A 25,433-nucleotide genomic window follows, 5' to 3' on the forward strand; every position below is an offset into this window, starting at 1 on the left:
TTACATTTTCTCAACTTCAGTTCAGTTGGGTTTTTTGGATATGGTAAAATAAAACATACAGACAATGCATTTTTCATGTGTGCCTCCTCTTTATCAAATGATGGACTGAACCTCTAACATTTGAAAGTTTGAGTAGACGCTGGTAGGCCCTTTATTTAAATTAAACCAAAGTCTAAGTTTATTTTCCATCATCTTACATTGGTTCAATTAGGAAAATAAGGTCATCATGATGAGCTTTGTTTGGAAATACACTATTTAATTCTGTCTTTTAGGTGGAGAAAAGTGCTGATGCTTGGGAGGACGGAGGATGCACTTCCCCAGAAGCTGACAGTATGCAGCTGCGGCCTCTCATTGGCACAGTCACATCATTTGATGGAGATGGTGGCCACATTAACCAGACCACTTACTTCCCACGCTACAGTCTCTGGGAAGGTATTGTTGCCCACTGTACTTCACACACTAAATTTGTGAGCCTCTTAGCCCCATGATGCTTTGCATCAACTCTGTTGTCTCCACTTACAGTGGCCTTTGAAATGGCCAGAATCCTGTGACTGATTTAACAGCCACCCATGTTTTTATAATTCAAGTTTGTTGAGCTCTCAAACTGAGAGTAGATTACACAGACTTGCAGCCACACCAACATTTATTAGCAGTTGGCTGAAGGCTGATGTGTTCCCTGCCCATTGGCACACTTATGTATTTTCTATCCTGTCTGTTAGGTTACGAGCCAATGAAAGGAGACTGGGTCCAAGCAAAATATTTTATCAATCCTACTCAGTGGACCACCCAGGCTCATTCGGTGGCCCCTTTACGTTATTGCCGCCTAGACCAGGTAACTGCATGCTTGAAAGTTTTAGGCTTTACAGAATATACACAATCATTTATTAAATTCCTCTTGGTACATTAATGACATGGTTTCCTTAAAACCTTGTTTAGATATAAGTCTAATGCCTGCTCTGATTCCTCTGCCCTCCTTTGAATGATCCCCTTTCTCTAGGTGTGTGTGACCAGCATGTATGGTAACAGTGGTGTGGTGGCAGACAGTGTGTTCTTCAGCCTGGACTCTCTGCTGCTGCCTGCCCACTACCGGCCTTTGCCAGGGCACCTGGTCAACCTGGTAATGGTGGAGAGCAGTCAGTCCTTCTACAGTTGGAGGGCCCTGTGCATGGCACCCTGCCTTCAAGGGTAACCAGAGTTTTTAAACTTGTATCTTTGGCAGAAGTAATGTGAAAATATGAATGAATTGATGGATATTAGTAATTTAATCTTTGTTCTTGTTATTCTTGATGCAGTATGAATTTTGCTGCTACACATCTACCAGCGGCTGATCTCCAGAACCTGCTTGAAAACAAAGGGGGAGTTGATATAACAGACTATGGCCAGTTTGGGGATGTGATGATTGGGGAAAGACGAGAGCTGGTGCTGTGGATACAGTGAGTGATCAAAGAAGCACAACAATTTTCACATTCCTAGTGTAAGAGTAGATGAAAGCACTAGTATAATTAGCCACACATTTCTGTAAATTATATGTATAGTTTTGATGAGAATTGGACATTATTCTTTGCAACCTTCATTAAAGCCACTGGTCTTCTTGTACCTTAAATCAGAGAGAAAACAAGGGGCCAAATACGTTATCACAGAAAAAATACTTCTTGCCATCTGGTTGAACTTACTGCACTATATAATCCTCATTGTTCTTTCTAAACAGGAATAGAGGTTCAGAGACTCACAGGCTGAAATTCTGTGACTTTGCTAACTGGGACTCAGAAGAACAGTTCACCCTTGTTACTGTCAAAGGGTCTACATCACTGAGACAGAAACAACAGCCTTTGCAAGTGTCAGTGTCTGAGTCTGCTCTTGAGCCTTCAGAAAAACAAGTCAGCGCTACAAAAGAGGTAGACAAAAAAAATGGAAAAGTACTGAAGGACACTCTCCATTCCCCTGGTCTGAGAAGAGAACACATTGAGTTGGATATTCAACCAGGAGAGAGGCTATCTATAGTAGTTGGCTGTCAAGCAAAGTGAGTTATTTTTAAAACTAGTGTTGTGACAATAGTATAAATAACAATAACAAATGGAACGTTTTCGGCTTCTCCTCTATCTTGGCATGTTGCTGTGCTATACAAAATTAGCTCTACTTAGGTGTTTCTGTGAGGTTCTTGTTAGTAAGTTGTCTGTGCTGCTAAATTCCATGTGTGGGAAATTGCTCAGGAGCCTGGGAAGCTGTGCCGAGCTGCTGCTGCTGCACTTCTCCAGTTTCGTCATTGGGAGGCGCCTGGAGGTCACAGTGGGTAGTGAAGAAGAGAACCTGCTGCAGCCATCTGTTCCTTACAGTCCCAGTGATGCCAGGCCGGTCTCAACAACGCCTGGTCATGTGATCACTGTCTCTGCTCCAAAAGATGCACCTAGGTATCAAAACATGCAATTACATTGCTCCCTGAGGAAGAGCAGTGAAATCAAAATGCATTGCTTATCTATCTACTGTTGCAGTTTAACTTTAAGTCAGATAATGAAATCATGATCTATTTTTGTTTTCCATTTGTATAATTAACAGATGATCCATGACATAACTTAACCAAGTTGGTTGCATTGTTTTTGCTAAACCTTCTATAAATAAGGCGTTGTTTGTTGACCTAGTGGGATTTATGTGGGCGATTATTGTTTTGCTGTCTAAAACAAAGGCAAGTATTTATACAGAATGAATAATTTGTGTCACCTCTTGTTTGAGATTAACTTTCCCTCCTCCAGGCTTACTAAGCGGCGACTGCCAAGCTTCTTACCTACCTACCCAGTGCCTCAGGCCCTAAGAGACTGTGTACAGGCAAATAATGATGTGCTGGTTGTGCAGCCATGCCTAGGAGAGGTGAGAATGCCCATGATGAAGTTTCAGTGATTAAGTAGAGTTGTTTAACAAAAGTATGGATTTGGGCAGCTTGTACAATAAATGTGTTGATTAGTGGCTTATTAGGGCACTGTGGTATCTAATGGAATCTACCATTATTTATTTATTTACTATAAATATGATTTCCTGATTTGCCAAACAAATTTGTAGATTCCATAAAGGAGAAAACTTTTGGGCTTTTCAATTTTCACCAGCAAAGTGAGGTACCATATGGAAAGATCTTAAGATGAAGTACACAGATTGCCATTGAATTGGCTCCAGGTTTTGCTGTTCTGTGTCTTACCTCATCCTTTGTGTTCCCCTGGTGCGTTGAAAGAAAAAAAACAAAAAATAGAAATTGCCTTCAGGGATCAATTGAAATATCACATTTTCTGTCTCCTGCTGTTTTTCCCCCAGGTGCTGTCACAATCCAACACACATTTACGATTTTCAGCCCTCCTATGGTTGGAAGAGCTGCATGTAGAGTGGGAACTGAAAGAATTCACAATCAATGGGGCAATTTTAAAAAAAGGAGCTGTCTACCTGCACCTAGAGGTCCTTGGCTTGGCTGAGGGTAGACCCAATCTCAATATAGGTGTGGAGGCCTGTGTTTTCCTTCTTCATTGCTGAACTAATGCAAAAGTTCATGAGTTTTTCATGCAACACAACAAGGCTCTTGACCCACTCACTTGCTCTACAGGTGACAGAATAGTATTGAAGAAACCACGGCGTGACGGTATGGTAATGGAGTACATTAGTTATGTCACAGAGGTAGGGAGATATTTGGTACTCTGAAACATCTTTTATGTTCTGCATTATCAAACATAAATAATGTTTAAATCTATATGTAATCTAATGCTCTGTTTTGACACTACAGATAAATGATGAGAATGTGAGTTTGAGAGTGAACTCAGAGTTTCAGCGTAGCTATGTTGGAGAGCCACTTGATGTTGAATTCTCTTTCAACAGGTGAGAAAGGGGAGAGTCAGTCTTAATATAATCTTACATTGATTTACATTTATATTTCACCAGTATGTCATCAGTCATAGTTTTTCTGATTAACTTTTCTAGTAATGTTTTTTTTGACTGCTTCCATTACCAGGTTGACCATGAGGCGGTGTCACCACGGACTTGACCAGACGAAACAGTTTGGGGAGAGTAAGTGAAGATTTTACTGTGATTGCTTTGAGTCTTCAGAGCATGTTTCCTGCCATGTTTCACTGCAGAGTCATGATCAAGTTAATTAAGAATTTGTCACATAGATTGTGCTACAAAATAATATTAAAATGAAATAATTGTGTTATTGAATTTTACTAAACAAATCAACTATTTAATTTTGGGACATGGCAAAAACATAGTCATAAGCTTCGTTTTGGGTATCTGAATATAGCTAGATCAATCTAGGAACATACTCTGTGGCTGTCTATTGTTCAGCAGTGAAGTGAAGTACTACATTGAAAGACCATCCTTGAGTGGGTGCACACAAAGTGACAGTGCCACAAAATCGACTCTAGATGGTGGTGTTCTCTATCTTTTCCACAACCTTTTTGTTTCTCACACTGAGGAGAAGAAAAAAATAGAATTTGCCTTAAGGGATGATTTCAGTATCTCAATTTCCAGGATTATCCGCCTTTACATGTGCTAAGAATAATTTTTGCAAGCAAAATGACATTGTATTGTTGAATAGACAAAATCACATAATAGAATATTTAATAGAAGATTCTAGTTTATCGGTCTTGGCTTACTTTTTCTTAAGAGAATTACACTTTTGTTTTTATTGATATTGGAGAATGTCAGACAAGCTTTTGTGGTGGGAATTTCAAAAGTCTTTCTGTCAGACTTAAATTATTCAACTCAAATTAATTTTCATGTTGTTGGGTAGTTCTTTTCCCCTCTAGAGTGACTTCACAGACTCCTCAGTGGACAGGAAAGTGGATGGAGGAGGCAGACCAAAACCAAACGATGGTGGACACAGAGGTGAAAAAATTGGAAGCATAAAAACACAATTAAAACATGTTTGATTTTTGAGTCTAATTGTATCTAAACACCAGAATCCAGACATGGAAAATGGAAAGGTGTTGAACATTTCTGTTGACATGAAGTCAAAGGCAACACAGACGAAAGGTATCTATATTTGATTCGGGGCTTGTTTGCAAACATCTCTAGTGCATACTAGATAAGATGAAGGGCATCACTGATGTGTGTAATCACGTTTAGATGGTGGGCTACCATCCAAACCCATCCCCAGCCCTGGCCACTTCTTTAACCCCAACCTCAACCCCCCTCAGAGAGAGGCAGTGAAGAGGATTTTGGCTGGAGAGAGCCGACCCACCCCTTATGTTCTATTTGGACCCCCAGGCACTGGAAAAACCATCACTCTTATAGAGGCTATACTGCAGGTGTTCACAAACACAAATGCTCACAAATGTAGTCCAAGTCCATTAAAAATGCAGGTCTCACTTTGTAGCATATGTGAAAACACTGTTGTCCATAGAATCCAACGAATCAGCATTGTCAATCATCTGCTATAATGTGTACATACCCGTAACTTCATAAAGTCTCTCCACCTACAGGTGTACCACTTTTTGCCCAGTAGTCGGGTACTTGTATGCACTCCTTCCAACAGTGCTGCTGACCTCATCTGCATCCGTCTACATCACAGCGGCTTCCTGCATGCTGCAAGTTTGGCCCGTGTCAACGCATCTTGTAGGCAGGAAGAGGTAATGCAAACCATCATGAAAAAATCATTTACTGGTCAATTTTTATGGCTGCAGACTTAGGCTGCGTTCAGACCAGATCTGACAATGTGTGAAAAACGGCAGTCATCCTATTCATTTGAATAGAGGTAGTTTGTTTGCATTGCAGAGGTTGGGGCTGAGGGTAGACCCAATCTCAGCTGTGTAAAAAAGAACCAGGCTCAACTTTTGCCGGAACGCAATATGATAGAACGAAGACGCCAACGGGAAGAAATGCCTTGTTTACCATGTAGCATTGTAGCATTCTGCAGTTTATCAAGGAACTGTGAAGGTGGAAGGGATGTCATGATGCCTTTTACAGAACTGTACAACCTTGCCATGAGGGAGTACAAAGACATAAATCGCCATGCACTCACGTGGCATTGTATTGGGCTGCAACTCGGCATTTCTATATTTGCTCTACGCTCAGTTACGTCACACAAATGGGTCATGTAGTGAAACACCCACACCCCCACAGAACCTGCTGCATTGCCTGATTTGGTCTGAACGCTGCCTTATGTATGATCAAAGGGATGATATGCATGCTCCTGTGTAGAGTAAGGTCTGTACAGCTGCCATCGCCACCAGGTTGGGCGATAAGCTAAATAATAGACGTTGTTGTTATAACATGCGTTGTCTGCATCCACTTTTAGCACGTTTCATCATCTAAAATGTACATGCCATGTTGATGTGACTTGTGATGTCTTTTTCTTTTCTATAGTTCATTCCAGAAGTACTGAGACCGTATTCGAGGGCTGGAGAGGACATTCGTCATGCCTCTTTTCACAGGATTGTTGTCAGCACCTGCTCCAGCGCTGGCATGTTCTATAATTTAGGACTACAGTAAGTCCTGGGCTGTAGTCAGGATGGGGGTCAACACTTTTTTCTTCATCTTTCTCCCACTTCAGACCCAGTTTGTGAACTATTCGCTTGTTTTTCCTTAGAGTGGGACATTTTACCCATCTGTTCCTGGATGAAGCAGGCCAGGCCACAGAGCCAGAGTCCCGGATCCCCATAAGCCTTGTGTCAGAGAGAGATGGGCAGGTCAGTTCAGTTATACACACTACCGTCATGCAAACCATGGAAAGCTAGTGCCTCTGTCTTATGTGGTGTTAAGAAATCATGTCAAATCCTGTTAGTGGTTGTCCTGTTATTAGTCATGTTTCCATTGTGGATACAACATCCGCTAACTGTCTTTTGTTATTTTCTTCAGCTAAAGTTGAGCCATATCTACATTTTTTCTGTCTTCATTCTGTGTGCTTGTTTTTTCTAAACAACTCTTCATAAGAAATATGTTATATGCTTTTGCAGGTGAATATTTGTTAAAACAAAAAATGACTCCTATTGATTACAACTTTTTTTTACTTGCTTGCTTAGATAGTGTTGGCCGGAGACCCCTGTCAATTGGGTCCAGTAGTGAAGTCCAAGATAGCCACTGCCTTTGGCTTGGGGGTGTCTTTGTTGGAGAGGCTTATGGCCAACCCACTGTACTCCAGGCATGAGTGGGGATACAACCCTAAGCTGGTCGGTGCACTGTTTACAAATCACATGTGTTTATAGCCAATATAAAGTGTCATTAGGAATCAAGAATAAATATTTACATGCATATTTACATATCTTTAATTTAGATATACGGTACTTTAATATAATTATTTATTTTTAGTGCTGTTTTTCTTACTAGTTTGATCAGTAATTATATTATATAATATCAGTAATTTGTTTTTATCTACTACAGGTGACTAAGCTGATCTACAACTACCGTTCACATGAGGCCTTGCTTACACTGCCCTCCAAGCTCTTCTACCAGGGGGAACTGTGTTTTAAAGCCCCCAGGGCTGTAGTGGACTCCCTCTGCCAGTGGAAAAACCTGCCCAAAAGAGGCTTCCCCCTCCTTTTTCATGGTGTCAGGGTGAGGGGTCTTACAAAAATATGGCTTTGGTCTTGCAAAGCGAGTATGAGTCCTATTCTGTAACAGAGTTTGTCGATCTATATTGTGTTACTAGTTGTTTTTTTTAAAATTTGGTATGTCTCTACAATCTAATCCTTATAAATCCTTGTTTGGCTTCAATGTCACTTCAGTTTTTTGGGATATTTAGCTCCTGCATTCTTTTCACTGATTTTGCTCTGCTTTAGGGCACAGAAATGAGGGAAGGTAAAAACCCATCATGGTTCAACCCAGTGGAGGCTGTGCAGGTAATGCTTTACTGCTGCCAGCTGGCCAAAAAGCTCTACAACCCTGTGGACGTCTCTGACATCGGCATCATTGCCCCCTACAAAAAACAAGTAAGACTACACAGACCGCAATCTGTTGAAAATATGGAGTTTGATGTGCAGTCTTATATTAGAGGTGCATAAGAATAAGTTGCATGAGTCAGGGGAAAAAAGCTATTTGTGTCACTCCACATCCAACCTCAAGCTTAAAGGGCAATTCTGGTATTTTTCAACCTGGACCCTTTTTTCCTATCATTGGAGCCACAATGCTACGCAGGCGCATCCAGTGGGATCCCGGCGACATTGATGGGAAAATAGAGTCCAGGTTGAAAAATACCAGAATTACCCTTTAAAAGGCTTGTTTGTATGAATCTATATGTGAGAGATTAAATATGTATTGTTTTAATGTATTAAGTGGTGCTATACATTCTGTAATCCAAAAAGTGTTTTATTTTTTTATGTCTCTCCAGAGTGAGAAGATTCGTGTACTGCTGGGTAAGGTAGGCTTGTCTGACATCAAAGTGGGGTCTGTGGAAGAGTTCCAAGGACAAGAATTCCTGGTCATCATCATCTCTACGGTAGGCAAAATCTGAATTTGGGTAATAGAAGTAGCAGACATCAGAATGCGATGCCTTTATAAATAACAGGGCCATTGTTTGATATTAAATGACATCTACTCAAATGAAGCTCAGATCATGTACCAAATGTGGGGAAGATTTATTTGGTAGGCTTTGAAAACTATTTGGACAAAAAGTGTGGGTAATAAGTTTTTGGCTTGCAAAACCAATAAACATTTGTTATGATACAATGAATTTAGGAAGAACATACTTTATGGAATGGTTCAGAGGTTACTGACCATAATTTGAAATCTATCTGTCAGTGCCTCCATGTAGTCAGTTATTAATTTATGTATTTTTTTGAGTGAGACATGAAACGTTGAAGGTATCTATTGAGTTTAGTCGCAGTCTTTCTTTCTGAAATCCAGTTACTTGCAAGGCAGGAGAAGAATAATCTCAGAAATACTAAGAACACAAATGGTGCAGAGGGCTTAAAATATCTGTTTATTTTGTGCTAATGTCCCTTCAAAATATGTTTCTTATTGCACATTTTCAGTATTATCGATGTCCATATGTTGCGTCAATTACAGATCGATTCTGCCTTTGAATACAATATGCTTGAGAAAATTAGCGACTTAACAAACAACACTTCAACAATCAATCACTACAATCAAATATCACATTAATGTTCTAACTGAAAATATCCCAAAAACTATCAGATAAAGCCGTCCATTTTAAATGGGGGGGGGGGGGGGGGGAGAACTATGCCCTCTCACAGTTTATCCCCTAATGTGGAAATTGCTCTATTTTAATTTTCTCATAACGTAGGTGCGTTCTAATGAATTGGTACAGAGTGATGATTTGCAGAGTGTGATTGGCTTTCTGGCTAACCCCAAACGCTTCAACGTTGCCGTCACCCGCCCTAAAGCCATGTTATTAATTGTTGGAAACCCCCACATTCTCATCAGGGTGAGTGAAACATGAAAGCTTTATCATATATATTATAAAATATTTGATTGTGTTGATACTATTTAATTATACATGTATTGTGTACTTTAAATGTCTTCATATCTCTCAAGGACCCATGCTTCAGGGCTTTACTGCAGTACTGCTACATCAACGGGGCATATGTGGGCTGCGACCCCCCTCCTTCCCTAAGAGACTCTCACGTGTACGTAAACTAATTGCCCATCATGTTTTCTTCATTCAAAACAGATACTTAGGATTATCATTGCAGTCACAGGAGACAAAACAAATCAAATATTTCTATGGGTAAAAAAAGTACAGTATGCCTCAGCAGTGTTGTTGAACCACCGTTCTGTAAATACCAAAGGGTACTGACACTTAAGACCCATATTATTCAAGTAATTTGCATTGAAAAGAAGATGTATCAGTAGAGTAGATGGATAACAGTACAAATACCAACTTTCAACATACTTTTGTTAAATTTGTAACATTTGTTAAAGTTAATCTACATGATTCAGGTTGTTTTGATTTTCGAGAAATGTGAAGAAATTTCTAAGACAAGTATTCACAATATAAAATATGTGTGCTTTGATTAGTTTGTTTGCAGCATTCAGTCTAATAATGTTATTTAGGATGCTTTCTATGTATGTATTTTGGACTGGACTGTTCAATACAGTGAGCTCCACATATCTGGCACACTCAATGATATTAAAATGACTACTAAGCACAACAACAGCTTCAGTTTAAATTGGGTTTGGCAAATTATGAACCTAACTCTTCTACTCTTTTATGCCCACAGGTGAGCTGTAGCAGCCCTAATCATTGTTGACTGAATTGGTTTGAAAACAGAATTTTTTTGTTTCTGTTAGAGCCAAATGCACTTCCACTCGGGGGTTGAAACCAAGATGACGCTACTGTACACTGCACAATTATTTCTTTGTTCTGTGTTTATTATGCTGATGTGCTTGACTGTGCATAAGATTTTCAATTAAACTGTTACAGATTCTGGGTTTATCATTGTGAATTGCGTCAGTCGTTTCTGCCAAAGCTGCACAATGATGCATCAAAAATGATTTGAATGGCATCGGCCTAAATTTAATCGCAGAAGCTTTCAGTGCTTTAGTATCAACTCTTTGTTGAGAAGGCGAAATTAGATGCAAGACAGACAACCTTGTAATTTTAAGCATGTTGTAGAGATTGTTTACTTGGTTTAGCATACTTAGTGGAACCACAGTTGTCTGCACTTTCCAGGGAGAGTTGTCTGCACACCTCGGCGTGGCAACGTCTGCCTGCAAGGCTCGGAGACTGGATGTGACAATTGAGTGCTACTGACAGTCTGTGCAGGGACTGTCAGTCCCACTGGAGCCCAGCAGGATGGAGGGTGGGGGGCAAATGGGGGTTCAATCTCTTAAGTTAATGAGTCTCTTACGTGCAGGGAGGAGACAGCTTTTATCTAAGTGTACTGTGCTACAAGGGAGCCCATCTCAAACACCCATTCCCCCCTCCTTTTCTTCCCAAGCACGCCTCTGTCTTTGATGTATGTCTCAGGTGTTTGTTCTGCTGTCCCACTCTGCCAGTGGAGACTGTAGTGTAAAGGGAACATCAACTCAAATTCACATTATGCTTATAATGGACAATCTACTACAAACTGACATCTTCCCCAACTGGATATTGGAGATTTGATTTCATGATGTCTTCAGGTGACATATTTTAAAGTTGGCCAGATGACATAATGCCTGACCCTTCTCAGAATAACCAGAAATCACCCTCATATCCCAGTTACATTACCACGGTGTGCTGTTAAAATTAGTTTAGTCATTCTCAGTTTTATGGACGCAGCACTGAGGTTTGTCTCCAAATGATTACTTAATATAGTTCACCATTTCTGCTGTTCAGCTAAAAAGGATTTTTTTTATCACAAGTAAATGCTGACCTGTTCTATATTATTTTTATTTCATTTATAGTCAAATATAAGATATTAACATGAAGATGCACATGACACCGTACAAGACGAGGGAAAAACCAGAACCTAACCAAAGCAACATGTATAACAACACAATGTGTGCTATTTTCAGTGGTGGAAGGTAACTAAACACATTTACTCAAGTAGTGTTCTAAAATACAATTTTGAGGTACTTTTACTTGAATAGTTTTATGCTGCTTTATGCTTCCACTCCACTACAATTTAGAATCAAATATTGTACTTCCTTCTACACTGCATTTATTGGTCAGCTTTAGTTCCTGTTCCAATGAGGGTTTAACATTTAATATATCAGGCTTTTAAAATACAACACATTGAAACCAGTGGTTCCCAATCTTTTCTGCTTTTTGACATCTTTAAAAAGCAGTGTGCTTACACACGGAGGCATCAGTATTAATAATCCAGTGATGTCATATATAATAATATTTCAGTCAGAGGAATGAAATAAATAAGTTAATGTACTTGAAGTACATTTGTCTGCTAATATTTATGTACTACTATTTACTAGTAGGATACTAGTAGGATTTTTCATGCATGACTTATACTTAAGTATTTTTACATCGTTGTATAGGTACTTTTACTCAAGTAAAGAATCTGAGTACTTCTTCCACCACTGACTATATTTTAAACATAACAAAATTAGTTATTTTAGGGTGGGTTTTCCATTTAAGCACAGATATTTCACCTAAACAAACTTCATTGTTAATTTTAACATGATTGCGTGCATTAGAAGCAAAGTCAATTAAAAGAATATCAAGCCATGTTTTGGTCGACTGTACAACAAAAGAGTTGAGTTGGGTTGAACATTTATTAATCTGTTTTTTAAAGATTTTCATCTTCCTTTTTTTAAAAGCCAATTTTATTTTGCCTGTGTTGTCTACTGGTCTGTTTGACAGACAGGTGCCCAACCATTCAGCTCATACACTATCACCTCCACATTAACTGAGGCAGGGGTAGGCAACACATTACCAAGACAGACACAGTGTCTACAGGGCAGCCATTAGGCCCAACAACAGACCCCTGCTGGGCTACCGGCAGGGGGAGCTTGTTAAATATGTGGACCTATTGTTCTCCCAAATTGGTCTGTGACTCTAATTGCCCAGTTAGTCCCCTCTTACAGGGTGTACTCGTCTACCCACACTGGAACCAGCCTCCACTCATCAGATCAGGCTGTAAAAGTTGGCTACGCTGGGGCCGATGGAGGACTTTGGCTGGCTGCAGGAGTGTAGTCCTTGCTGGAGGCAGGGCTGGACACAGAAATAGGAGTAAAGCCAGTCAGAATGGACTTTACTTTGGCATGTCTGAAGCTACAGTGACCATCACAGGCTGGCTAGGATAGAGACCTCTGATTCATGAGAGAAAGTCCAGAAAAGGCCCAGAGGCATCGGTCCCAGATACACATCTAAATCTGGAGACAGACGACATCCAAACAAATACGATTATTCTGTAATGTAGTCCTATTGTTGGATTAAGAGGCTTAAGCACACGAGACGGAGAGAATGAGACAAATTAGCACTTGTGTCTGTGCCACCAGTCTGCATCTCAGGACGAGATCTCTGGTCTCTTGAAAGGGATGTTGGCATGTTGTGACTTACTGTGTCTGTCTGACGACAGAATTTGCATGTTGCTCTGGTTATTTGTAGCAATAAATATTTAAACGAAACATTCATTCCTACAAATATTTTTATTTTTTTTCAGTTCAAATGAAGCATCCTGATCAGATGAAAATGTATGTGTATGTCCTTTGGATAGGATAAAGTCTCCGGCTGCAGCATCACACTGAACATGCATGAACTCTGTATAATACAGATGCTGCTGTTTTCATGTGAGTACCATATACAGTAACTGGTGATGCTGAGTGTTCTTTGCTGCTGCTGCATCAAACAGAAAAGCAACAGAGGTGGGCTTATAGTATTTTGCATTTAGATTTGAGTTTGTGTTATTGGCAGATCAAAGCCAGGTGAACCAGAAGAGACAAGGCTTCACTAATGAGAACTGGAGGCTCTGCCGATGAAACCCTCCAATTAGGAAGCAGGGACACATGAAAGAGACTAGCAATATGAAGGAGACTGCATGTCTGTCTACAAAAACCTCAGTTTTCTTTATTTCATTTTGAAGGAACTTCAGTGATACAGTTTGTTAACATCAGCTTCCTGTGCCTCTCATCATTTTACTTTTCATTTATTGTTTTTAAAGCACAAGTTCAAAGAAGATGTAGTAAAGGAAGTGAACAAAACTGAAAATTAAAATATTCACTTTTTGAGTTGATTGATTCACTATTGCAGACTGCAAAGACCACAAAGTTGCATGCCAAGTAGTCATGTACACCTTCTGCACCTAGAATCAGTTTTTCATCCTTTTCAAAGAAATGTTCAATTTGGAATTTCAATATACTATGAAAGCAAATTAAGAATATTCAACCTTGTGTGAGTGGGCTTCACTCAGTGAAAGGTGGCTTGTGATTGCCCATTGTCCCCTCTCCCAACTCCCCCTCACACACACCCTCAATCTTCTTACTGCCCCCCCTCTGTCTGCAGTCATCACAAAACAAGCCGTTGTCTCCAAACACATCGTCTCTGCGTCTTTGATAGGTAGTTGATAACAGACATTCAGACTGATGGGGCTGGCTGACCTTGCTGTATAAAAAGCAAGCAGCAGCAGTTGCAAAGCCAGTCAAGGACAGCAGAGAACAAGCAACCCCAGTAAGAGCTCATCTATCTACCACGTGGACTCTAGATTTTTGCGAAACTTCATAATGGCTGTGATCTTCACTTTGGCTCTCCTGTCTGTGGCATGTCCTTTAATGGCATTTGACATGGGTCAATCCACCCGTTGTGTCACAATCCCTAACCAAATGAAGGTGTGCAAAGATGTTGGATATTCTGAAATGAGACTGCCCAATTTTTTGGGCCACAGTAACCTTGAAGGCGAGGTGGTGCCACGCTCAGAGGACTGGAGACCCCTGTTGCAGACAGGCTGCCACCCCCAGGCCCAGGCCTTCCTCTGCTCCCTCATTGCTCCTGTCTGTCTTGACACGTAAGTCTATTTTATATTTCTTGTTCTTTTTTACTGTCTTTGTTTTTTCTTTGTAAAACAAAAATCCCTTTATGGTTTAAACTCTTTCTCAGTCTTACAGTAACTTTGTATTCATTGTGTAACATTTTGACTTTCTTTCTTTCAGTTTTATTCAGCCCTGCCGTAGTCTGTGTGTGGCAGTGAGGGACAGCTGTGCTCCGGTGCTGGCCTGCCAGGGTCACCCGTGGCCTGAGGCACTTGACTGTGACCGCTTCCCTGCTGAAGAAGACATGTGCCTTTCACCCCTTGCAAAATTCAGCCACTTTGCCAAAGGTTAGAACCACAGCCTAATTATTTGAATGCTATTTTAGTCTGTCATCCCAATGCCAGAAAAAACTACCATGTGGTTTCTGTTTTTGGTTTACTATAATTACTGAATATACCCTGCAGTTAAATTAAACTGTTTAATTTTTATGACAGACTTGCCCAAACCTGCCTGCCAAAACTGTCCTTCTATGGAAGAGGCTCCTGCAATGAAAACAGTCCTGGATGCTTTTTGCCAGCATGACTTTGGTAAGATTCAGATTTGTTTTCTAAAAGCTATGGTACTTACAAGTCATGGTTGTGTTTAATTTTCCAAGCCAAATGATTCATTTCTTTTTTTTCTCTTTTCTACAGCTGTGACCGCCAAACTTCATCGTCGTCGCCTGCCTATGGGAGAGCCAGAATTTGAGGTTGAGGGCCGGGTTGAATTTATCCGCCAGGGGCCTCTGCTGCCTTATGACACCCAGCACCTCCTCCAACAGTGGCTCCTCATCAACCTTCGCTGTGCTGATGCCCTTGTGCGCCCTGGACGAGCACAGCTTTATGTACTGACTGGTTCTGTGCAGCTTGATGGCTCCCTTGCTCTCACCCGACTCTTCCCTTGGCACAAAAAAGATGCAAATATTGCTGTGGCCACTCGCAAGTGGAAGCATCATAGATGTTAAATGGACTTATATTTAAATACTGGAGCTCTGAATTTGTGTTTAAAGTGCAGTATCGCATAAGAAGAACCTTGTATGATTCTACACTTGAGACACACAAGATTTGAGACAAAATCAAGCAGGAATTTTGAGATGGAGAGTTTTTTGGCTTTGGGTGTTAATGGAAATTTCAAAAGTAGGCTTAATAGAAATGAATACAAGAATGGAGCTGGACTCAGACATCAATACCCTTTGCTTCCTTCAGCTCGCCCTATCATCTCTGCTATTACAGCACACAGTAATACAATGCACTAGGACATGTACATAGTATTAATAAATGTAAATCTATTTTCTATAAGAATATTGATGTATTTATGACATCTTTTTGTAAGTCGTGTGGCAGAAGATGACAATAAAATATTCTATAAAATTATACTTGATTGGTATTTGTGATGCTTGACAAATGACTTGAACTCACGTAATGAAATTTTTGGGTTGGCCTTATCTTGCTCTTTCTCTCATCACTCATATCGCCACAAGGTGTCACACCAGATGAGATGCAGAAGACTTCTGCATCTCCATTAGTGTAGGCTTGGGTTGCCATGCCTTTCCCCAATGCAATTTTATGAGACCATTTATAATGAAATATAAACACAAACCATACATGTCTACAGGACTTTTTACTCTTTCTTTTTAAAAACGTCACTTTATAAGTCTTTGCATTGTCTTTAACAAATGGGTTGTTTCATAATGTTAAAAGTAGCTTTAGGGTAAGAAGTCAGACTGTTCAGAATGACGCACAACTCTATTCACAGTAGATGGCCAGTGGTATTGACCATGCTATTTAGGGCTAATGAGAAGATGAATCACTCACTTTACATATGAATGGCCTTGTTTTCACTATCGGGCTGAACAGACTTTCACTAGCTAGGGTTGTTGAACAATAGGCTGATTCAATAAATGTTTGCAATGGTATTTATTTTTGATATTGTGCTCTTAACAGATGATTTGCTGTCTTGTAGTTTGAAATAAATGGATAATGACTAAGTGATTTAGATATGATTAGTTGCCCCACCAATTTGTAATCATTTCTTATGTATGAGATTGTTTTATGGTACATCTTTTTCTTTTGGGGACAGTTGAGTTGCAGATTGCAGCAGTGAAGTCATAATCATTTTTCCATTTAGTGTAATAACATAATTTATCACATTTATATCAACTAATACACCATGAGAAATATATTTTGTATTCAGGACTTTATAAACATAGGTCTGGTCAAACTAAGGTTAATTGAGGACAGTTGGATAGTGCATATGCTTTTGTAGTGGATTTAAAAAAAAATCACAATTAAAAGAAAATATTTTGACTAACAACTCACAACAATAAAGTTTTTCTATATCCCATATGCAAATGTGCGTCATTACCTCCAATAGACTAATTGCCTAAGCCAGTCTACAGTGTGTAGTACATTTTCTGCCTGGGTTAGTTTTGTCTGCACTTGGCTGAGCAAATAACTAAAGGAAGCACATGACCGGCAAAGAGAAAAATCACGTTTTCCCCCCCGCTATAAATCAATTGCTAAACCAGCAGCATCATCATTGTACAAGTTAGCCCTTGCAAGAGTAACTCTGGTGTCACAAGAACTCTACTAGTCATCTGCTGCTCCACCACAAGACCAGGAACCATGGAAATGGGTAAGATAAAAGATTTTAATACAAAGTTTTTTTATTTTAGTTTAGTTTTATGTATTCATGAAGTGAGAATATGTTTAGTGACTTTAAGTTATGTTCCTCAGTTTGGTTTGCTGTCCTTTCACTGGTGCACCTGCAGCTTTACATGAGAGTTGGCTCAGCACCCATCTGTGCCTATGGGCAGACTGGATGCCATGTTCCTTCCCTGGCAGATCTCTTCGACAGGGTCATACAACAGTCCTCCAGAATGCATGGGATCTCCAGTGATCTTCACTCTGAATTTGTGAGTCCTTTCTTTCTGGCTTGACATTTATCATCCATCACCATCCATCACCCTTCGTCCACAACTGACATGATACGTTTGTCTTCCATGCAGGAGCAATATTCCTTTCCCAGCAAGAACATCATAGGAAAACGAAAGTGCCACACACATGGCATACAAACACCTGATGACAAAGAAAATGTACAAAGACTAGGGGTAAGTATTCAGTTTGTTAATATTACATACAGTTGTGTCTATACATGCACATAAGTGTTTAACAGGTAAAGACAGAAACTTTTTTTTTCTTCTGGGAGCTAGTATTATTAGTTTTTTAATCTATTCTTTTATGTGCAGCGAGAAGAACTGACAGAAGTGATCCTAAGGCTGCTGGGAGCTTGGGGTAACCCCTTGACACAACTCCACCGAAGCATGTCTCAGGATCAGAATCAAGATTTCAACCACTACAGCTCCAACAAGGCAATGGAGATTAGTGATATGGTACATGAATTGAGGGATGGAGTGGCAAAAATGGCAGAGAAGGTAAGAGTACACTTATGAATGCTGAGCTGGTAGATGCTGGTGGTGTGCAGTTATATCTTATACAAATTTGTATTCATGGTCATTTAAAGAAATAAAAAAAGCTGAATAAAATTAAAAAAAACTGCATTGATATATTTAATGTGTGCGTATTTGCAATGCATTTGGAATTTCTCACTTTGTATTCACTGCAAAATCTGAGCCGAATTAGCCAATGTTTAATTTTTACTAGGAGGAAATATAAAAATGAATTACAGCAAATTTTCACAATGTTTATGTATTAATTTTAGGTTTGTATTTATGCCATTTACATCATATGTGTTTGTGCATTCCTTGAAGAAATTAGATACATTTTATTCTGTCCCCCTCAGATGATGCTACTAGGAGTGCTTGGTAACACTGTGGGTTACATCTCTTCTGAGAGTCTGGTCCCCTCCTCTGCCTTTTCCTTCTACAAACAAGGAGAACTGAACTCTATTGACCATAATGACCTCCTTTACTGCTTCCGGAGAGACTCCAACAAAGTCAAAAATTATCTCCGTATTTTGAAATGCACGACTCTTCCTGAACTGGACTGTTAAATATGATAGCAAAGCAGTTTAATATAGTATCTTAAAATTTTGGCAAATTAGAAAACAAACTTTTTGTTTTTCATTTGATGTAACTACACTTCATGTGCTTGTATTCATTGTAATGCATTTCATGTATATATTTTCTGTAGAGGACTGCATGCGTCTCTGTGTGTGAATATAATTGCCAGAGGTAATTAAAATACATTTTCTTTTTCTTTTTCACTAATCATAAAAAATGTTAAAAATAAAAAATTAAGTAAAGCAGTATCTCTTTTGGTCATCTTCTTAATGGATTGTACAGTTCATTCATTCATTGTATTTAAAGAAATGGAAAATGGCGTTCATTAACATGCAAATGGTTTTGTTCTACCTGACCTAATAGTAAGATTGTGTAAGTCAGCATTCATTTAAACACTTTATTTACAGTTGATCTATGCATTCAAGATCATTAAAAAAAACTATTTACAAAATATACCCAGTACAATTTGATTTAAAAAAGGATTTGGATTATGAGCAGAGTATTAATGTAAAGCTTTCCAAAACATGGAAGATAGAAGAAAAGTCTGATATGTATGCAATAAATGAAGCAACTCATTTGCCCTTTAAGCAATTGAAATTACAAACGTAGAGTGGGAATCTTTCCTGGAAATCCTTGTCAGTGTAATAACCGTGAAATTGCTTATTGAAGCCAGTGAAATGCAAAAAGATGATTGACTAAGCACTTGAACCTCATTACAATTATGATGCAAAAAGCAGTTACATACATTGAAAGAAAAGTTAATATTATCAATGTTAGTCTTCACAGTATTCCATCGACACATTGTTGATGCCCTCCCACTCCTGTAGCTTTTTTAAAGCTGTTGGTGGATGTTAGAGTCTCTGCTTAACTTCCCATTCATTACATCATCTCATGTGTCCCTGGCATTCTTCTGTGGTGGTGATTTATCAGACTTTGCATCAGTATGATTCGGTGATGGCTCTTCCTCCTCCTGAGCCAGACCCCGTGCCATGAGCTCATCCATCGGGGAGCGAGTGTTATGAACCTCTTTCTCCTTACAGTTCCTCCACTTCATTCTGCGGTTCTGGAACCAGATCTTGACCTATAGCATCAGGAAAGTGAAAAGGCATTTTTGGTTAATCTGTGTAGTTTGTTAATTTTTAGCTAAACTAGCAGTGTGGTTCTAGGAATGGCAATGTTCGTTGGTCAGTCCACTGCTGTGGTCCAGATGGAAATATCTGCTATTTGACGGATTGCCATAAAATATTGTACCTCCTTCATGTTCCATAGAGGATGAAGCCTACTGACTTGACTTTTCCTCCAGTGCCACCATTAGGTTAGATTTGTGGTTTTGAGGGACATGTCTTGACAATTATTTGGTTGATTGCCATGAAATTTGGTACAGAGGTTTAAGGATGAATTGTAATAGCTTTATGGATCCCATAACTTTTCCTGTAAAGCCACCTTCAGGTCATCTTTTTACTTCTCAAATACTTGACAATTTATCACTGAGTACATGTAAAACTAATCTCATTGGCCTCTGCTTTACTTTGTGGTTTATGCTAATGTGTGATATTGGTGAATATAGTATTATGTTATACTTGCTTACCATCACCAAGTCAGCAATGTCATTATGAGCATATTAGCATGCTGACGCTAGCAACCAGCTCAAAGCACCAAGGTTTACAGTACTGTACTGTGGCTGTGTAGTGTTGTTAAGTGTTGATAGTGTTTAGGTTTTTTGTAGACTTTCAGTCATATAATCATATGGGAATATAATTAAAATAATAAATAAGATATACTAGAAGCGGCACAGAATAGTCAGTTGTTGATCACTGTATGGGTTGACATTTAGGCTGTTTGGTTTCTTTGACAAGGCCTTCAGATGAAGGAGAAGAGTTTGGTTGTTACTTAACTATGCAGTCCTGGCTACTATTAAGCTATTAAAGCTATTAATTTCTCACTGCCATATTCCTCAAAAGTACACACAACCTTTTACGATCATAGATGACTTAGTCAAAAACTTAAGTAATTCATATTTAATTACCTGTGACTCCTTGAGACTGAGATCAGCTGCAAGCTTGTTCCTGTCTGTCTTGCTGATGTACTTCTGTCTTCTAAAAGTTTTCTCCAGCTCCTTCCTTTGTTCTTCGGAAAACACTGCCCTCCTAAGGATCCCTCTACGTGATTTAGGACTTATATCTGCAGACCACATGCGGATATTTGCTCCCTCTGAAAAATTATTGAAGAAATATATATTGATGTTGGTGTGATGATCCACTATGCTATGCTACTATGCTAGCATCTTGATTGATTTTCACTCTGGCCCATGTGCAAATTGTTACAATCCTAAAATTAAGTGTAGTTTAGTTTGAAAACAAGGAAGGGGGAGACAAATAGCGGCACAAAAGCACAAAATCAGATTCTGTCCACAATCAATATGTACTTTACCAACCATACCACATTTCCTACCTTTTCAACCAAAGATCATGCCTGTTTTTGTCGCACTTTCTTTATCACTCACTTTCAAACTTTTTTTTTCTTTCCATTTGTCCAATTTAACAAACTGGGGGTGACTAAAGAGAATAGAAAGCCATTTCATCTGAAGAACAAAAGGATTTGGTGAAGTGTGAGGAGCAATCCCACGCTGCTTCACTCACAGGTGCATGCACAACAAAAGTCAAGTGGAACAATTTATCCAATCCATTCAACGTTGCCTTTTTAATCTGTACGACAAATCTGCACATAGACCACCTCTAGGGAGCACATAACAGGTTTGGACATGCTTCTCAATTCTCTATTGGGACTCAATGGCTTTCACTTAAATAGCTGATTACCAGGTCATTCCTGGGCAACGTGTGTGTCTACCCTAGTGGGCCAACTATAGAGCCCTGCAGGATACCAACAATAGAGCTGTTCAATGGAAATACCATTACTCGATGGCTCAGTGGCCCAACACTAAATCTTTTCACTTGCAGGTATGAAGGCAGTTTGTATGTGAAGATGAGCTCGAATAAGTCTATAAAAGTCACTCTTATTGAATGCTTTATGTCCTAGTCAAGAGGTCTCCAATGGGAAGGAATGAGTGTTGAAGGACAGGAGAAAGGAGGGGGGTCGGTGAACCAAGCTCTTTAGCCACACAATGGCAGGGGGATGTTCCTGGTCCAGCCCTCTTCTGCAGAGAACTGGGTGAGTTTTTTGTGCTTAGCAGAGTTCATTGCTGCAGTGAAAAATTGCAGTGAGGTCGCGTGTGGATGGTGGAGTGAAAGTGCCAATTGGTCACGGCCAGGCTTGGCATTGTTGTGTTGCTGGGCACTGTGGGAAAGTGTCAACCTACCAAGAAGACTCAAGAGACCTGTGGGATGAGGGCTTTCTGATTTGTGCTGTTTTCAACAACTCTTGACAGGCATCATAGGATGCAGCAACTAATAACTTCCAATTGCTTTGGGATAATGCCAAAATAAGACAACCACTAGAGTACTAGATAGTAGAAGTACCCAATACAAGTTGTAAATGATATATTTAAAGCATCATTTATTCTAAAATTTAAGCATTCAGATGCAATATATAATATAAACTTGAAACTTTCACAACCAAACATATTAATATGCTGAGGGAGTGCTGAGCTTTGATAGGATCTGCCTTGCTCAGCACTAAGAATCCACACCTGGTAATTATAATCTTAATATGACAGAAAACAAGATGTTTATTAGCTCTGCATATTTGCGTTAGAAAAAGTGTGTATTTGCAATTACAAAATAGGGGGCCCCAGGGAGTCTTAAAAGCCTTGCAACCCACCCCTCTTCCCCGTCCTAAACAGCCGTGAATGCTTATGAATAGAGCTGAGCAGAGTTGAGCGGAGAATTAGCTCTTTGGCATTGCATCAGTAATTAGCTGTGGAGAGCATGGGAGACCCTGCTGCTAATGCTTAGAGAGTAGCTGAGGCATTGCTGATGAGGCATAAAACACTCACTGGAGAAGACAGGAGGGGGGCTGGACCCTCCACAGTATGCCAGCAGATACTGTGGGCTCCGCAGGAAAACACTACTCAGCACACCTGCACAGAGAGATAGGGGCAGTGAGATATGGACATGTGATAGCCAGATATGATAGGTATGATCCACAATGGCGTTAACTGGATTACAACCAACTTCTGAGGAAATTTGTACTCTTGCTAATATTTGCCGTGATGTTTCCTTTTCAATCTGTATTTTTGCAACAGTACTAGGTTTTAAATGATATACACAGATGAACCCTCAACTGTTTATTTGGTATTTAATGTTTAACCAAAAATAATTTTATTAGAAATATTTGAAAACATACATACATATCTAAGGGATATAATCTATTTACTGATTCAGTTCGAAAATGAATGTCATGAATGGAAATTTCACACAACTTTAAGGTTTGCATTATTGTATTTTAAACCTAAATCATTACATTTAGCTTTACTTTAAATTTGCTAAATATTTCCTGAAATTGTTGTTGCCTATCAAGACTGGGAGAATCTGGTATGTTATGAATTATAAAAGTTATAAAGTGGTATTTTCTACTATTTTTCTGTAGTATTTCAATTTACATGTCATTCAATTCTTGTTAAATTTCAAAGTCCCCAATTGTCAAATTTCTTATTTAAGTGAGGGAGACTGCCCCATCAGCCATTTAAACAGTCTACATAGACCTACATTAAATATAGTATATATTTGAAAATATAATTAATAATTTAAGTTATGGGAATGAATCATGAATTACTTCTTAACATTTCCCATGATTCCTTATACTAATTATTTACTGTATATTTTTTTGTAGATTATTTTCTTTTTTGCTAGTGATTAAGGGGTTCCTTGTCCAGCTCCAGACAACCTTGTATACGTATGAATATGTACATATATTATCAGGTTAATTTACCAATGTGACCTGTTGATTTTTTCCATTTACTTATGTATGCATTGATTCTGCATGATTTTTTATGCCTTGGTGTCTATTGTATTTAGTATTGTTCTAAGTAAGTTATAAGTAAATGTATTATTGCTGTTGACTTTTTCTATATGCTATGTTAGGTTCATCCACAAATGTAACCTGCTAAATATGTACAATGTTTGACTGCAGTTACCTCTTGAGGGCCTGTAAGATCTATTCATAGGGACTTACTTAATTTAATGTATGCAGTGTTGATAGGGCTTAGCAGGTTCATTTATAAAAGTAAACTGCAAAATATGGGGTTTTCCTTACTTTAGCAGCACACAATAATATTTGCTAGGATCAAATATTGGCAGTAACAAAGCATGGACAGTTCAATTATTAATAGTCATTCTTGATTAAATTATTTTACACAAGTTTTTAAAAAAATCTGTTAATTTATGGCAGTCAGTCAAGTACCGCTGCATGTATTGTGATATTTCTTAAAGACAATATATGCATATGATCTTTACGATTTTTAAGACCATCACTTGCACTTTATGAACATGAAAATCCTTTTAATTATAACTATTTTGAATCATGACATTTATCCAGGCCCTTTCATTAATTTTATATTGCTATGTTTTGCTTTTTTTTTTCTTGTTGTTTAAGGGAAACACTATTTCTTGTGCATAATGACAACGACAGAGGAAAATTGAGAGTGTTTATCATTACATATCTTGAATGTATACATTGTTGGAAAGAAAAATTAAATATATGTTTTTAAGAAGAATATACTGCAATGCAGCTGAACATGCTGTCATTGTATACATTTGTAGCTTCATACACTTAAGACTTTTGCCATAATCTGAAAATGTACTATTTCTTTGAAAAGTTGGTCTTTATAAAATCATTTACCTGAGTGTGGCAGAAGTGGTCCCCCTAAGTCTTTCACCGGCTGTGGACCGTGGGCCTGGCTTTGGTAGGCTCCATGCTCAAGACCCCAGGTTCTCCTCGGACGTTCACATGTTGCTCGTCTCATGTGCCCACCTGCTGTCCCTTCTGGACGAGCTGAAGATGTCTGTGACTGCAGCAGATTGTCAATAAGAAAACTCTTTCCTGAGCTCCCGAAGCCTGGTAAAGCAGGAGGAGAGCCAGCCATATTCCTCCTCGAGCAGCTATGAACTGAGACCATCCTGTTCACACAGTGACCCGATCACTTGAGTTCCCTCTTCAGTAGGCACAGCTCAGTGATACTAAAAACTCTTTTAATCCTTTCTTGAGTGACCAGGCCAACTTCATTAAACTCTGAGGAAAACAAAAGTTGTCTGCTCTTCCTCTTTCGGGCCTGCACTTTGCTACAGAGCTGTGTCGTGATTGGCTGAGAGGCTCTAATGTGCTTCTCAATTCAGATAAGACTGGGGTCCTTTCTGGAGGGCCAGAAGGTGGGTCTGGCTCATTCATTATGTCAACTAGCCTATTAAATGATAGACATCAGAGACAATGAACTGCTGGCCAAAGTTTAACATGCACCAAACAGTCTTCCCCAGTAGTAAATAGTTTTCTCTTTTCTCCAGCCTCCCTCAGAGCTTCATTGTGCCGCATACAAACCCCTGAGCAGTTTGTTTGCAATGGGCTTTTTTCTGTTTTATTTTAGAAACTTTGCTGTGTGAATGTAGTATTGATTGACAAATGATTTAAAATATGTCAAGTAAATAAAAATATGTTGAAAAAGATATATCAAAGTGATATACATGCAAGATATTTCTCATCCGAATGAATGAGCAGTTTGGGGAAAACAAAACAACTTTTGGTCCCTTTTGAATTGAGGGGGAATAACAATAATATAATGTATAGTTCTTCATAAAATACTTTAATTACTTTAGTATCACTTGAAATAATTAAAACATATGCTAAAAAAAATATATATATATATAAAATGAAACACCACTTTGTTAATAAGGCAAATGAACAATGTAAAATGATTATTGTGTCTCTAGAATAGTGACAGGAATCCATTACTTAGAAAAACACCATGTCATGGACCAAACATATTTAAATAGAATAGAATTTGCAATATACAATGAATAAATGATTTAAGATATCGCCCTGCCTGTTATTTGTTTAGTTTTGGTCATTAGCGTGTACCAGTCAGTCAAAACAC

At 38.9% G+C, this 25,433-nt stretch overlaps 4 protein-coding genes across 4 annotated transcripts; 3 read left to right on the plus strand and 1 right to left on the minus strand.

The window, feature by feature from the left end:
* Positions 1–281: 281 nt before the first annotated feature.
* On the plus strand, positions 282–12,559 carry mov10l1 (Mov10 like RNA helicase 1). Its single transcript, XM_062421521.1, has 22 exons — positions 282–432; positions 720–832; positions 998–1,185; positions 1,293–1,433; positions 1,709–2,020; positions 2,211–2,408; positions 2,748–2,862; positions 3,298–3,475; positions 3,581–3,651; positions 3,758–3,849; positions 3,983–4,038; positions 5,098–5,279; positions 5,454–5,600; positions 6,337–6,458; positions 6,560–6,659; positions 6,993–7,139; positions 7,351–7,524; positions 7,749–7,898; positions 8,297–8,404; positions 9,212–9,352; positions 9,463–9,558; positions 12,434–12,559. Exons 1-22 carry the CDS (start codon positions 333–335, stop codon positions 12,557–12,559), a joined length of 3,057 nt encoding a protein of 1,018 aa, XP_062277505.1. The 5' UTR covers positions 282–332.
* A 1,526-nt stretch (positions 12,560–14,085) lies between these two features.
* Positions 14,086–15,334, plus strand: szl (sizzled). Its single transcript, XM_062421419.1, has 4 exons — positions 14,086–14,366; positions 14,512–14,678; positions 14,826–14,918; positions 15,024–15,334. The coding sequence occupies exons 1-4, from the start codon at positions 14,086–14,088 to the stop codon at positions 15,332–15,334; spliced, it is 852 nt and encodes a 283-aa protein (XP_062277403.1).
* Positions 15,335–16,994: 1,660 nt separating this feature from the next.
* LOC133982469 (prolactin-like) lies at positions 16,995–18,381 on the plus strand. The gene is made up of 5 exons (XM_062421522.1): positions 16,995–17,004; positions 17,106–17,284; positions 17,378–17,479; positions 17,618–17,803; positions 18,172–18,381. Exons 1-5 carry the CDS (start codon positions 16,995–16,997, stop codon positions 18,379–18,381), a joined length of 687 nt encoding a protein of 228 aa, XP_062277506.1.
* An 899-nt stretch (positions 18,382–19,280) lies between these two features.
* On the minus strand, positions 19,281–24,431 carry dbx2 (developing brain homeobox 2). The gene is made up of 4 exons (XM_062421524.1): positions 24,188–24,431; positions 22,344–22,427; positions 20,418–20,572; positions 19,281–19,472 (listed from the first exon to the last, which is right to left on the minus strand). The coding sequence occupies exons 1-4, from the start codon at positions 24,429–24,431 to the stop codon at positions 19,281–19,283; spliced, it is 675 nt and encodes a 224-aa protein (XP_062277508.1).
* Positions 24,432–25,433: the final 1,002 nt, after the last annotated feature.

The sequence above is a fragment of the Scomber scombrus genome, chromosome 6 (genome assembly GCF_963691925.1).
Source record: "Scomber scombrus chromosome 6, fScoSco1.1, whole genome shotgun sequence".
Taxonomy (NCBI): domain Eukaryota; kingdom Metazoa; phylum Chordata; class Actinopteri; order Scombriformes; family Scombridae; genus Scomber; species Scomber scombrus.

Bases quoted from the DNA above. Each gene is read 5' to 3' on its own strand.
- mov10l1 (XM_062421521.1), top strand. From the start codon at position 333: ATGCAGCTGCGGCCTCTCATTGGCACAGTCACATCATTTGATGGAGAT. The intron at 3,652-3,757 runs GTAGGGAGATAT...TTGACACTACAG, and splicing joins ACATTAGTTATGTCACAGAG to ATAAATGATGAGAATGTGAG. The intron at 6,660-6,992 runs GTCAGTTCAGTT...TTGCTTGCTTAG, and splicing joins TGTCAGAGAGAGATGGGCAG to ATAGTGTTGGCCGGAGACCC.
- szl (XM_062421419.1), top strand. From the start codon at position 14,086: ATGGCTGTGATCTTCACTTTGGCTCTCCTGTCTGTGGCATGTCCTTTA. The intron at 14,367-14,511 runs GTAAGTCTATTT...TCTTTCTTTCAG, and splicing joins GCTCCTGTCTGTCTTGACAC to TTTTATTCAGCCCTGCCGTA. The intron at 14,919-15,023 runs GTAAGATTCAGA...TCTTTTCTACAG, and splicing joins TTTTTGCCAGCATGACTTTG to CTGTGACCGCCAAACTTCAT.
- LOC133982469 (XM_062421522.1), top strand. The intron at 17,285-17,377 runs GTGAGTCCTTTC...TCTTCCATGCAG, and splicing joins GTGATCTTCACTCTGAATTT to GAGCAATATTCCTTTCCCAG. The intron at 17,480-17,617 runs GTAAGTATTCAG...TTTTATGTGCAG, and splicing joins AAAATGTACAAAGACTAGGG to CGAGAAGAACTGACAGAAGT.
- dbx2 (XM_062421524.1), bottom strand. From the start codon at position 24,431: ATGGCTGGCTCTCCTCCTGCTTTACCAGGCTTCGGGAGCTCAGGAAAG. The intron at 22,428-24,187 runs GTAAATGATTTT...CTCTCTGTGCAG, and splicing joins ACCACTTCTGCCACACTCAG to GTGTGCTGAGTAGTGTTTTC. The intron at 20,573-22,343 runs GTGAGTGTTTTA...TGTGGTCTGCAG, and splicing joins CCCCCCTCCTGTCTTCTCCA to ATATAAGTCCTAAATCACGT.